This window comes from Mycteria americana, chromosome 20, assembly GCF_035582795.1.
Source record: "Mycteria americana isolate JAX WOST 10 ecotype Jacksonville Zoo and Gardens chromosome 20, USCA_MyAme_1.0, whole genome shotgun sequence".
Lineage (NCBI taxonomy): Eukaryota > Metazoa > Chordata > Aves > Ciconiiformes > Ciconiidae > Mycteria > Mycteria americana.
In genome coordinates, this window is record NC_134384.1 from 6,974,407 (window position 1) to 6,988,077 (window position 13,671).

At 43.3% G+C, this 13,671-nt stretch overlaps 1 protein-coding gene across 3 annotated transcripts in view; it reads left to right on the plus strand.

Annotated features, from left to right (window-relative positions):
* Positions 1–13,671, plus strand: part of PPP1R12B (protein phosphatase 1 regulatory subunit 12B) — a 126,814-nt gene that overhangs the window by 79,306 nt on the left and 33,837 nt on the right. For all 3 annotated transcript variants that reach the window (XR_012778474.1, XM_075521635.1, XM_075521636.1), the window contains one exon: positions 1,948–1,992. Coding sequence is in view for 2 of the 3 variants with exons in the window: in XM_075521635.1 (XP_075377750.1) it covers positions 1,948–1,992 (45 nt within the window). In the remaining variant the exon portion in view is untranslated. The remainder of the gene's footprint in view (positions 1–1,947; positions 1,993–13,671) is intronic.

A 13,671-nucleotide genomic window follows, 5' to 3' on the forward strand; every position in this document is an offset into this window, starting at 1 on the left:
GTCACGGTCGTTTCTCTTAGTCCTGGTTTCAAAAAGATTTCTTCAGTCTGAGGGAAGAAATCCAGCCCTTCAAACCTTGGTTAGAGACTCAGGTAGGAAAATAGATCACCTTTTTCAGCAGGAGAGTAAGTATTATGAAATCATGGTTAAGAAGTCTGCAACAATTTTAGTCCAGCTATGGACATAGAACCTTCCTCATTCACCTCAGGGGTAGAGGCTTCCTGCACAATACAGTGAAAAAAACCCCCAGTTGTCTTCCCTGTGGCAACAGTAGATAGGTTGAATATTTGGAGTTACAGACAAGTTGAACAGAGCCCTGCTGGAAACCTCAGAATTCCTATTGAAAGACTTGCTGCAGATACCCCCTTTTTATTATTTTCAAATGATTCTTACTTTTTTTTCACTTGCATGCCAAATGTGATTTTTTTTTTTTTTTTTCTTATTGGTTTTTTTTAGTTAAATGCTTTACAGCTTGCCCAGTTGTCTACTGGATCATTGTAGCAATATTACTAGCTTCAGAGCAGAAGGCAAATCACTTCTCAGAGTTTTAGGTCATTTCCCCATTGTCTCTATATGAAACCGCAGCTACAACTTCTGAAATACCTTGAGTTCAATACGGAGTCAGATGTGATGCCATGGTAGTTTACCATTGCTCCATGAAATCCTGGAGCTGTTACAAAGAGGCAGTGGTTACAGAGAGGCTGTGTAAGTGCAAGCTATCTGGGATAGAATCAGAATGGTTTAGGTTGGAAGGGACCTTTACCAGGTCACCTAGTCCAACCCCCCTGCCATGAGCAGGGACATCTACAACTCGATCAGGTTGCTCAGAGCCCTGTCCAACCTGACCTTGAATGTTTCCAGGGATGGGGCATCTACCAGCTCTCTGGGCAACCTGTGCCAGTGTTTCACCACCCTCATCATAAAAAATTTCTTCCTTAGATCTAGTCTGAATCTACCCTCTTTTAGTTTAAAACCGTTGCCCCTTGTCCTATCGCTACAGACCCTACTAAAAAGTCTGTCCCCATCTTTCTTACAAGACCCCTTTAAGTATTGAAAGGCTGCAATAAGGTCTCCTCAGAGCCTTCTCTTCTCCAGGCTGAACAACCCCAACTCTCTCAGCCTTCCGTCACAGGAGAGGTGTTCCATTCCTCTGATCATTTTTGTGGCCCTCCTCTGGACCCGCTCCAACAGGTCCATGTCTTTCCTGTGCTGGGGACTCCAGAGCTGGACGCAGTACTGCAGGGGGGTCTCGCCAGAGCAGAGGGGCAGAATCACCTCTCTTGACCTGCTGGCCACGCTGCTTGTGATGCAGCCCAGGAGACGGTTGGCTTTCTGGGCTGCAAGCGCACGTTGTCAGCTCACATCCAGTTTTTCACCCATGAGTACCCCCGAGTCCTTTTCCTCAGGGCTGCCCTCAATCCCTTCATCCCCCAGCCTGTATTGATACTGGGAGCTGCCCCAACCCAGATGCATGACTTTGCACTTGGCCTTGTTGAACCTCATGAGGTTCACATGGGCCCACTTCTCCAGCTTGTCCAGATCTGTCTGGATAGCATGACTAGCCTTTCCTCCTGGATTCTGTTTGAAGTGGAGGATATTCTTTGAAAGTCAGTATTATGTCGACATTTCAGACATGCAGTCCTCCAAACTGTCAGATTTGCTCCCTAACTGTATTAAGGAAATACTTCTCCTACTGACTCTTCAGGAGCATTCCAATTACAGTAGCAATCTCGAGAGTAATTCTGTCCCCAGTACCAAGATCTTCTAAATAGCCGTTAGGTTACCAAACCTGATCTGATAATCAGCCAAAAGCATCTAGACAGGCATTTCTTTTGACAGAAGTGTTCTTAGCTTTAACATCAAATCATAAGCAATACATTAGCTTCCTGTGATAAAATTTTGTTGTCTCCAAGGCTGCCTAATTATATTGTTTGCTTTTCATCCTAGGATGATGATGAAGTTGATGGAAACGAGGAATTGAAGGAAACTCGGGTAAGTGAAAACATATGTCTAAATAGTTGGTGTATCACTCTTGTTGGTGGCAAGAAGTCTTCTATGGCTTTATTCTTGTTTATACGAGAGGTTCAGGCTCTGTTCAGGAGCCGAGTATGAACTGGGCGGTAGTTCTGAGCAGCAAATTGCTTACTGATTTCTCATCTGAAAGATAAAGAATATCTACAGGCTGGCCTAAGTTCAAAAGTTGGCTCTTCGTGAGCTGCATAGGCAGTTCTCAAACCTGGAGGGACTGGAGCAGAAGCAGGGGTGAGTGCCTTACTGAGAGCGCTGTCAGAAGCTGCCATGGCTGGGGAGCGTGGCTGTCAGGTGTCCCGAGGAAGGCGCATGACCTTGTATCTCAGAATCACCCTGACGCTGGTATTTTGGACAGTATGTTTTGCATTTCTAAAATCTGCAGTCTTGCCTCCTCATGGATTTGTTTTCTTGTGGGAAATTGTCTTGGCAAGCAACACATCAGAGGTTGTTCATTGTCGCCCTGTTCTTGCAATAGTCTCATTATCCTTCGAGGCCCTTTCTTTTCTTTTATAATAATTATTGAGTCCTTCCAAATTGCCTTGGTTTCTTTTGGTTTTGTCTGTCTTTGTCTAAAACACATTTGAGCCTGACAATGTGCCTTACTCTGACAATGTTAAAGCTAAATACATTTCCAAACTATTAAAGCATGATGTGCAAGACCTGGGAAAAATAGCAAATCTAAGGTTGCTTAGGGGTCAGCCTGCTTGTGTGACATTTAATCTTTGCCAGAAAATGTTGTATTTACAGTAGTCTTTCCACATACTTTGCAATTCAGTAGAGTGATTGAAGCATCATTTTATTGAAAAGTTAACTGGTTCTTCGCTGAAAATTTTCAGTAATGCTCTTCAGAGTATATTTTTGTTTTTCTTTTTGCAATACTTGGTCAAAATGGGGTAAAGTCACGGTGAGCCTTGTGGGGACCAGAGACTCACGTGGTGCTGGGATGGCTCTTAGCATGTGCTTATCTTTCAGTGCCAGCCTTTGCTTTCCCAGCGCTTACTTTGCAACGTGAATCGTGGGATATTCCTTCCCACAGAAGCACCACCTGCTTCGAGTAGCCCAGCTCTTCCCACAGGAGTTTCTGTTCAAAGGGGTACACAGCCTCGTTAAATCTTCCACTTACCCTGCATGAAAGATTCAGCCGTTTTATCATCCTCAAAATTGCTTTGACATTTTTTCCATCTCATAGTAAAACTGAAGGAGGGGTATTTTGTAATGTGTAAAAAGTAATAATAATAGGGACACCTTGTTTCCAGCAGTCATGTTTTGGACTTGCTGGGAATGTCTTTTTCTTCTGGGAAGCTGTCCCAGATGAGCTAAATTAAGACAAAAGAGTATCTGAGGCTGCAGGTTGGGAGGCTTCCTAGAGTCTAGTCCTAAAATGGATGAAAACTACTGAGCAGAGTCCTCGCCACTCTTGTAAAAGGGAAAACCGCACTTCGTAAGAACCCACCGTATGTTCCTGCCCAAAAATTCGGTGTCACTGAGTCTCTTACAATTAATGATGCTGGTTTTCCCCAAGTTAATAGAAAGGAATCCTTTTGTCTTATACTTCCCACAATTTTCTTGTGGGTTCCCATCTAATAGCAGAGCAACTTCCCTTCGGTTCCCTTGGCCCTTTGCACGCGTGCTTTATGGTGACATTCCCCTGTGTTCTTATACACCTCACGTACGTTAGGCCCTGGTTTAGACTCTCCTTCCACTCTGACGGTGCTGGTTTTCCCATTCTCCCAGTCCTCTTGTTTTTATCCAGTTTCCAGTTCATTTTCTTTACTGCTTGCCTCCTGCGTCATGTCAGTTGATCATTCTTCCCCAGTTTATTTTACATCCAAATCGGAGATATCTGTCCTGCTAACTGGCCATCAGCTTGGCAAGAGCCACGGAGCAGCTACTTGCTTTCAGTTCTAATATCGAGCAGGAAGTACAATTAATAATCATTAATTCATCAATAATAATAATAATAATTCTAGAATGGCAGGTGCTATCAGAGTTGTGAACGTGAACACACTAAAGTGTCCCATTTTAGTTGCAGACCCCCAAAGACTCCTGATTTTATCCGAGCACTTATTTTTCTCCTCCAGTGTTTATATCTTGGCTGATACTAGGAGGATTTTCATGGGAGCCAAAAAAGGCCCTACTCGAATTCCCTCCAAACTATGCAGCGCTGGAGTTTAGCAAAGGAAAGGTAGATGCAATTTTTTAAAAAGGAGCTAATACATGTTGTTGCAGTTCTCAGAAGTGGATGAATTATTTTGGCTGAAACTTATGAGCACCAGCGTGGGAAACCAGCCCAGACACTTGGGCTGAGTTTTAGGCAACTGCGAGCAGTCTCCTAATAGGATGTGTCAGGCAACCTTCAAATGTTTTGCTACCAGCCCCGCCTTTCTCCTTGTGATGCAGACTGCTTGGATGCATTGTGGAAAGTTGGAAGAGCAAACAAAGTTTTATTGTGGAATAAATGTTCAAGGGCACAAGGCCTTCAGCTGGAAAAAGCCTCTGGGGGAGCAGCTTTAGGAGAGTTTTTTGCGTGGTTCCACTGGGAAGGATATGTAGAGGAAAGAGCCTTTGTTCGGTCTGGGGAAACCTGAGCTCAAACCAGAGGTGGGGGAAAATGTTTGGCCACAGTCTAGTCTGTCTTTCTCAGAAATTAAAAATTGTGAGAGTCCAAAAGATCCCGTTAGCAGTGCCAGCCTGAGCCGTGGGGGTAGGCTGGCATTAGGAAGCCTTTCCTGCTCCCTGCAAGGCAGGGACTGTGAAATATCAGCGAGGATTCGTTCGTGGTGGGGCCAGTGTGTACAAACGCAATACAATCAGTGCAGATATAAATCAGTGCTCTAGTTTGGGATGCAGCACTTGAAGGATAATGGTGAAGACTAAAGAGAATGGTTCAATGTTACATTTTGGAGAGGGTTTTCCTTATCCCTGGTTCTTCTGGCTTTGACTTACACCTGACTTCCGCCATTGCTATTACACAGCAGGAGAAATGGGCAACAAATTCGGAAGAAAACTGTATTTTAAATGACATACCATACATAACAGAAATAGAAAAATGTTTGTAATCATTTAAAGAATTTTATCTCCTTGCCTTTCTCTTTGGTGGCATGACAAATGTGCCTCACCCGTGTGTTAGCTAGTTCATCAAGAGAAAGCTTTAAATACAGGGGAATGCACTGAGTGTCATGTTGGTGAAGTAACAATTTCTGGGCAGTAAAAGTGCCATAGAAAACATCTGTTCTCATGAACTTCTTCTAGGACAGTCTGTATAGCACAGTATAAAACAGACACATTAATGGAATTAACTTTTGTGCAGGAATAACACTGAAACATATGATTATGGATTACAGTCACACTAAGTGTATTAAATAGGCTCCATTCTTGTCTCCCTGTACTTTGATTTACAAAACACAAGTATTCTAAATTCTGCAAAACGCTGTTCAAGCTCACTCTGTTTTGTAAATATTACGTGTTCTGCCTAATTGTACTATTAACGTGAAATCACCAGATGCAACTGGATACTAATAAAAACTAAATCTCTATCTCAGAAGGACTAAATTTCTGAGCTTGATTCCATGAATTCTAAGGGAAGACCAATGAACTGGAAAATTCCTTATGCAAACTAAGTGTCTTAATGTTACAGCTGTTTCAGAGTTATGATTTGGGAGTCCTGATTTTGGTATGTTCTATTTCTCACCTATATTTTTGCTTTTAGTGGCATTTTATTCTCCACAGACACTTCCAGCTTAGCTTTTGTAATCGTGCTGTTTACCTTTTTTAAAAGATGGATTTGATAAACAACTAAAAGATCAGAAATAGCTTTAGTTAGTGTTTTGTGACTTGCTTGTCGTAGCCAGACTGCATATATTGGGAGCCCTAGCAGTCCTAGCAGCTACCCCGGATCCCACTGTTTTATTGCCCTCTTTCCCCAGTGCAGCACAGTGAAGCGTGGTGCTGTGCAGGCTGAAGACGTGCCTGTGGACTGTCTTTTTAAGCTGAGGAAGGCTCCGAGTCCTCCACTTTCTGGACTCAGATTGCCTAATATGGTAAGGTATGTCTTCATGGGCTGCGCTGTTTTGCTGAGATACAAGGGAAAGTTGACTACTAAAAGGGAACAAAATAGGTGAACTTCTTGCTAGCTGATAAGAAAGTAAAATCTTTTAATCTAGATAGCACTATATGGTACTGTTCATCCTACGCCTTATTGCTACTAGCCCAGGGTCCCTTTTGGGGACTAAGGATGCAAGTATTTTTCCCTGGTTTTACCCTTGAATATTTACTTCTAGCATAGATGCAGTGTGACGTGGGAGGGAAGCCATCTGGCCCATGTCCAAGGTAACGTAGGTGGTACTGTGCGTCACTTGCGTGACTATAGTTAAATTATAGAGCATTTAATTATGTGTAATGTAAGGCTGTAAGAGATTGGCTCTGTTTAGTCCTGTTTATAAACAAAATGCTATAATGGGTTGTGTATGCTGCAAGGAAAGGAGATCTTTAATATGTGTATAACTAGCAATATAAAGTTGAGTCTAAAAAGCAGAAAATTGCTGCAAGAGCATGAGCTAGTGTTTTGCCATAGAGCTTTAAATATGGTGAAGAACAGTTTCATTGTGTTTGGAGTGCCCTGGGTTCTTTGGGAGGTGGAGGGGGAAGATACTATAGAAATTAAAATTCATTCTGCAGATATTTCTACAAAATATTTTCACATCTGCACAGATTATTTGCCTCATAAGTTTTCCAGCCTAATATGCTTTTGTTGATTTTTCTTAACCTTAATGTTTTGAGAAGGGCATCAGACTTGCTGTCTACTACTGTCCCTGTTGATAGAGCATTTATATCATCAGCGTGGCTGCCCAGTTCCTACTTACAGCTCTGGGAAAACATATTGTTTGTGCTTAAAGCCAAGCAATCCCAGTCTGCTATGTAGACTACAGGGTTACAGCTAAATGTGTTCAGGTTAATTCCTCTAATTCACCGAGTTGCTGAATTAGGAATGTGTAATGTGAAGCAGTGTCCATGATGGAGATGAGTAACACAAAACCAGCTAAAATCCAATCTGTGAGGCCCAGGAAGATGAAGCAAAATAGCAAGTCCTCCAGGAATGATTTACAAGGTCGTGGGCTCATAACTATTTAAGGTAACTTTATGCTTTAACTTCTTGTTTAGTAAATTACTCTCGCAATTTCAGTGTAGTCTGAGGTGACTAATCTTTCTCAGTTGTCAGCAAGTAATTTCTCCTGAAGCAGTGGAGCTGAGGTTAGCAATGCATCGGATACCCACCAGATACCTTGGCTTTTGCAGGCATCGCTGGGAGGTCTGTGCAGTCGGTTCAAGTTATCCCATTTCACCCCAGGGTCGTGTCCCTTTGCCTACATGGCAGCTATCTCACAGGTGTCCTGGGATCCTTTTGCTTTTTTCCCAGAAGGGACTGGGAGCAGTGCGGTGGAGAGGGTGGCAGCAGGATCAGCGCCTGTGTGTGCATCTCCACCTCCAGCGCAGCGTGGATGCAGTGCGGCCACGCCAGGAGACAGGACCAGTCATGTTCAGTGTGGCTGTTCCTAGACCCGTTGGCCTGAGGAACAGCATTGCTCCCTTGGACAATATCCCAAAGACAGAACAAATCTAACTATTGTTTTATGTCTAATTGTGTTTATAATTTTTGACTTTTTAAAGGTTAACAGCATATGTTTGTGCTTATACATGTAATGGAGCATCATGTTAATTTTTGTTTGAAACTGTTGAACTCTATCTCATCATGACATGCTCAAAATTATGGAAAGGGAAAATATGTCTAACTGCTTAACTACTTATAGCAGGTTCTCTGCCCCTCTGGGAGCTGATGATCGTACTTCGTTGTCAGCCATCCAGCAGGCTGCGGGGAGGATGTCTCTCCTGATGTGGTTGAAGACATCCTCCAAAAAATCTGATCTGCTGGATTAAAATTCTTGCATCCAGCAGTAGATGTCTGGGTAGCCCTTAATGGCTGTGTCGTGTTGACATGGCTGTCTGCCTTGGAGAATAGGTGACTTGTGCATGCAATAGGAGATGGCTTCAGCAGATGTCACTTGAATCTGTCATACTCGGTGCTTCCTTTCTAAAGCCCTTCTCACCAGTCTGCTGATGAATGCTTCTTTGTGGCTCTGTGGCAAAGCCCCTGGGAGACCGATAGTCCTTGTTGCCCGTATGTACCGTGCGGAATGGTGCGGTCTCACGTTTAGGTAGTAAATGATTTATCTCCCAGATATGCCCAGAAGGAGCAAAAAGCAGAAGCTGTATCACCAGATGGCTAACAAGGAATTGAAGAGTAATCTAAATTTGTTTGGAAAACTGAAGTCAAGTTCCCTGGCAATAAAATATCCTTTGGAAACTACCACTGTAGGAAAAATTTTGTGTTCCAGTAATGCAAGCGTGGTGATGCTGTTTGTCCCCCTTGTCTTTAAAAGGTCACTTTTTGTTCTGAGTTTATATCCTCCCACATGCTTCTCTTCAGAAGAAGCCTCATATTGGGAAAGTCATTGTTAGTTTTTTGCTTTTGGACATGAGTTTCCCTGCTAGAAGTAACATTGTTTGGCAGAAGCTACTTCATTACTTGGTATGTCAAGATGGAGAATCCTTAAGCTGCAAAACTCCTCCTGGCAGGATTTTCCCACCAACTTTGGTTTAATTCACACCTTGGCACATTTTTGTTACTCATTATAGTAGGTACCTAGCATGTAGCTAATGCTGGACACTGTTGTGGGTTGGTTTTATATATATGTGTATATATAGGCTTTTTTTCATTGCTCCTAGATGTCATCCTTGGGAGTGAAGATAACCTGCACCACAAACGGCTGCTGTTGAAGGAAGGCCAGAAATAGGCTTGAAGCATAGTTAGATAGCAATGTGTTGAAGTTATACATCTGTTTGGCCAGTGGCACTAGAATATTGGTCTGTGTCAGCCAGTTGCTTCCGCAGACAAGTTAACAGAAAGGTTTTACAGCCGTGGAGTGGCTGGGGCGGGTGGGAGATATGCAGAATCTGATGAATTTAGATAAAGAGCAAAATGGATCATGACTCTGTTGTGAGTGCCCTGAGATTTCTATTTCTCTATGTCATATTTTGGAAAGCCCCTTAGCTTGGAATAGCTATGTTTACATCTGGTTCTTCTATTAGTGCTTGCTTTCTCAGTTTCCCTGACACGGACACGGCCTGTTAATATCTTTGCAAATTTCTGCTACATTCCCCTTTGTAACTCAGCTTGTTTGTGCTGCTTCATCCTTTGCAAGAAAGCTGGATGGGGGAAGAGGGAACCCGTCAGTGAACACTCGCAGAGTGTGACTGCTGAACGACTTCGACTGGAAAATATGATGTTCTAACACTGCTTTATCCTTAATGGCAGTAACTGGATGAAATCACTTGATTTTTGGCATGAGCAATGCTCTGAAGTGGACTTCTGAGTGGACAGTGGAAAGCATCTCTCCAGATTTTATCATGCTGCTTTTTTTGAACAAAACATGGTATTGAGTTTGTGAAGGAAGCCTGACTGTGAAAAGACAGAGCCAGGTTTTGGGTGGACGTGAAGCAAATTATCTGTAGACATCAATCTTCCCACTGGTGTGTAGGCATCGTGAGGATTATGGCATGAAAATACGCAGTGCTGGGGTTGCCCCAGGCCTCTGGGTTGTAACTGTGGTTGCATTTACAGCCTTGAATGGAATCAAATCTGCGGTCTCGGAGACATTTATTTTTGGCAAAGTAGTGACTGCCACATCTGTCTCCCTCTAACAGGAGTCTGTTGCTGCAGTGTTGTTTTATTGTTGCTGATTATTGCTACCAATGCCATCCATTTCTGTAACCTCTCGCCATCATCCCTTCTGGAGATGATGAACTCAGGATAATGAAATCCTTCTCCCTCTTCTGCAATCTTCTCTTTAAATTCAGTTCTCAACTTCGGAAGTTAGGGAGGTCCCCAGAGGCGTTGGTGAACACCCCTGCTTCTCATCCTGCTACAAACGCTGGATTTGAGTGTTCAAGGCACCTTGTCCATTCTTCCGAAGACTCAATTCTGCTGCACAGAACTGCTGGAAGACTTCTCCTGCATGCATAGTTTGACATGTACAAGTGCCAAAAAGATGTTGTTGTGCTCGGAATGGTGCTTTTTTAACTCTCTTCACTACTGCTTTTTATTTGCTATATTTGTAGGAAAGCAAAAAGAAAAGAATTCAGAAGTTTTATATTTAAAATGAGCTATTTTCAGCCCACACTAAAATTATCTGCTTCTACTGCTTAATGCTAATCCAGGTATGCCTAATGGGTATAGCTTCCAGCCTTTTTATGATAAATTTAGTGATGGGAATAAAAAGTGGGGGAAGTATGATGCTATAAGTGCAATTATAGACTGTCAGCTGCTGTGTGTGTTTGGGAGGAGAGGAAGATCCTTTCCTCTGCTTCCTATCTGCGAGACATAACGCCAGATCTGCTCATGGGAATCCTAGTCAGTGCACTGCAGATGAGAGCCTGTTCACTTCTATGGTTTGTATTCCATTTATGGCAAACTGCTGCAGTGCCTTCACATCACGTTTACAACACAGCTTATTGCCTGACCAATAATTTCTTTGCTACAGCCCTTCAGCCTTCTGTTGCCGAACATAACCATTACTGCCTTTTTCAGTTCTAAATAACCCTGCCAAGCTATAACTGAACCTGTTAAAGCTTGCATATAATTTTAAAGTGATTTATTTACAGTGTTTTAAAGTGGTTTTTATATAGCATGTATTTTCAATCAACTTTTCATTATCCAAAATAATAGTAGGTTGGGTATTACGGTGAATACAGCTGCTACAGCTTTGACCCTGAGTTGTCCCACATAACAGCAGCCGCTCTTCAGCCCTCTGGGTTCTTACACTGTATCTGCAAACTGGATTACAGTTCATAGCTAATAGAGTTAGCTGTACAAAAAAGAAGATTTATTATTACAACTTTTAAAGACTGGCTTTTCGCCACATCTCCTGGGTTAAGTAACAGTGCTGCTAATTCCAAATCGACTCATTATCCACTGAAATGAACAGTTTCTCTACAGAACCAGCAGAATTTCTTTTCACAAAAAGCGATGGGTATAGTGAATAAAGATGTGAGAGCAGGAGGGTTAACAAGACTCAGCCTTTTCTTTGCAGGTGAATTCCTTTCCAAATGCTTTGGTAATAATCTAGAGACCTTTTACTGCAAGATCCCATGTAGAGGAAGAAACGACTGGTGTGCAGGTACCCGAGGTGCAGTAATCACTGGTACTGTAACTGTTCGTCTCACCCTGGAGCCCTGCATGTTAAAACAAACCAGTGTTCCTGGCTTGTCAGACCCAATCTCAGACTGATCACGGGCTTTTCCTTTGCAAATAACAACGCTCGTGTCCGATTTGGACGTATCGGAAGACAAGGCGAGTAAGAAACTCTTCTAGGGACAAAGCAGTGGTACCGTTTAGTGTGTGCAAAGACTGCACGTTATTTAGGGCTTAAATAATCACAAATACAGGACATCCTGAGGTGCAGGGAATCACAGGATTTACTGAGCTTTGCCCCCAGTATAAATGTTACTACAAAGGGGAGGTACAGTACTCTTACACTATGGATTTCAGTTTTGTATGCCAGTCCAGTAACATAAAAGCAATAGGAAATCTAATTTTGACTCTGTTCTCTATAGCCCATGTCAATAGTTCAATAGTTAATGGGTTTTTCATGTTTAAACTAAGTTGCTCTGGATTTTTTTACAGAACAATTATTTTATGGGCATATAGTGGCTTTGTAGCCTGGCTCTTGGAAGCAACTGCCAGGATAGTTTGTTTCACTGTGTTTCTCCAGAGAAGTGTCATGCGAATAGATGTGGCTTTAGAATTAAGTGTTGCATAAAATATGAATTACAAATTTCAGTGTTTCCCTGGACTGGAACATGACTCGGCACACTCTGCTCCTGCAGGTGGGAAATCCAGAAGTGAGGGTTGTGAAGACTTTTTTAATTGAATAGCGAACAACTAAACTCTGTGGAGAGAGTATGAGCAGTGTCTGGGGTTGCACTAAGCAATTATGGGGAGTTCTCTCCTTCTCAAAGAAAAGTGAGCAAAATGGTCTCAGCAATAGGTTCAAAGGAGACCATGAAGCGTGTTGCCCGCCTCTCCCTCTCACTGCTTGTCCAGTTGGGTTATAATTCGCATCTTGTGTCCCTGCAGTACAGCCCCGTTGTTCTTGCATTGCTTGGCCCAGCGTAGGAGAGGGTCACAGAAAGGGCTGTGCCACCGGTGAGCCATCCTCAAAGGCTGAGTGTGTTAGTCCCAGTGTACCGAACTTAAACTGTCTCTAGCACTGAGGCCGGCTGGCCACGAAGGCCTGTCCATGTTACTGAACCCTCTTACCCTCCAAATCGGTGTGGCTGTGTCTAAGGCACCCATTGGGAACGGTCCGCACAAGCACCCAGGTTGTACGTGGAAGAGTGTTGGTTGGCCAAGGACAAGACGATGCCAGAGACCTTCCAACAGCTCAGGGGTCTGCAGGGTTGTGTGCTGGTGGGCAGCAATGGTCCCTGGCTGTGTTTGATTTCACAAACGTAGCCAAGGAGGCCCTGCGGGAAGGTATGCGGTGTGAAGAGCATCCTGGTGCTGTGTAGCCCCAGTTCATGTCTTCAGCTCAGCTCCTCCATCAGCTGAGCCTTGTAGCTGGAGATGCCAATAGGCTCTTCAATACGTGCCTGCGCTGGGGAGATACGGAGGTTTGGCTACGAATGAAAGAAGTCAGCTGAATGGGAAGTAATGCAGTGATGCACAAGAGAGTGTGGTAAAGCTGATGTGGAAAATGACAGCTAGGACTTTGAGAAGATAGTTCGGGGATAATTTATTCCAAAAATACCAATTACTCTCCCTCATCCTTCAAGTTTTATTAGAATTCTCATCTCCCAAGGGGGCTTCTCCTTTCCTTCTCCTCTGCACTCTAGAGAGCATGCCGTGGGCTCACATCACCCGTGAGCATCGCTCTGCAGCTCTGGCTTTAACGCCTAGCTTTGTTTGCCATTTTTGTCTGCTGCAGGTTGGAAAGTTACAGTGCTGCTTAAATTTATTTTATCAGGGTCACATTCTGTAGGTGAAGATTTTCAACCAGTTAAAAGGGGTGTTTGTGTTTTTCCCCTCAAATATTTAGCTCAGCGCTTCGTCCTTTTTCTGGTATGTCGTTTTCTTGGATATGGGTCCTCCTCTCTAACTAATTAAAAAAATTGGGTGCAAACACAGGTGTCATTACCAAAGGAAAGGAGAGGACAGCCATCTCAAAGGAAAAGGAAAGATGTCTGAAAAGAGTGATCATAGTCAAGACCATTGCTCCAAGTATGGGAAATACACTGTACTGTAGTACAGTAGTGCTGCTGTACTCAAAGATGAGAAGAATTTAAGGTGATGTTGCCCAGAAATACGCCGCAGCGTGAAGTTACAGCCTGGGCAGTCTCGGGGGTTTGTGGCCAGTGGTTGTGGAAGTGCTCGCGGTTTTTTGCAAGTCTTTCTGGTAGCTGTAGAAATACTCCTCAGCAGAGTAAGCAGCACCACAGCTATAGCACAGACCAGGCTACTGTTTCTTACTGAGGAATATCCTTAACAGACAGAAACAGATCTGAACCATGACCTTGAATATTACA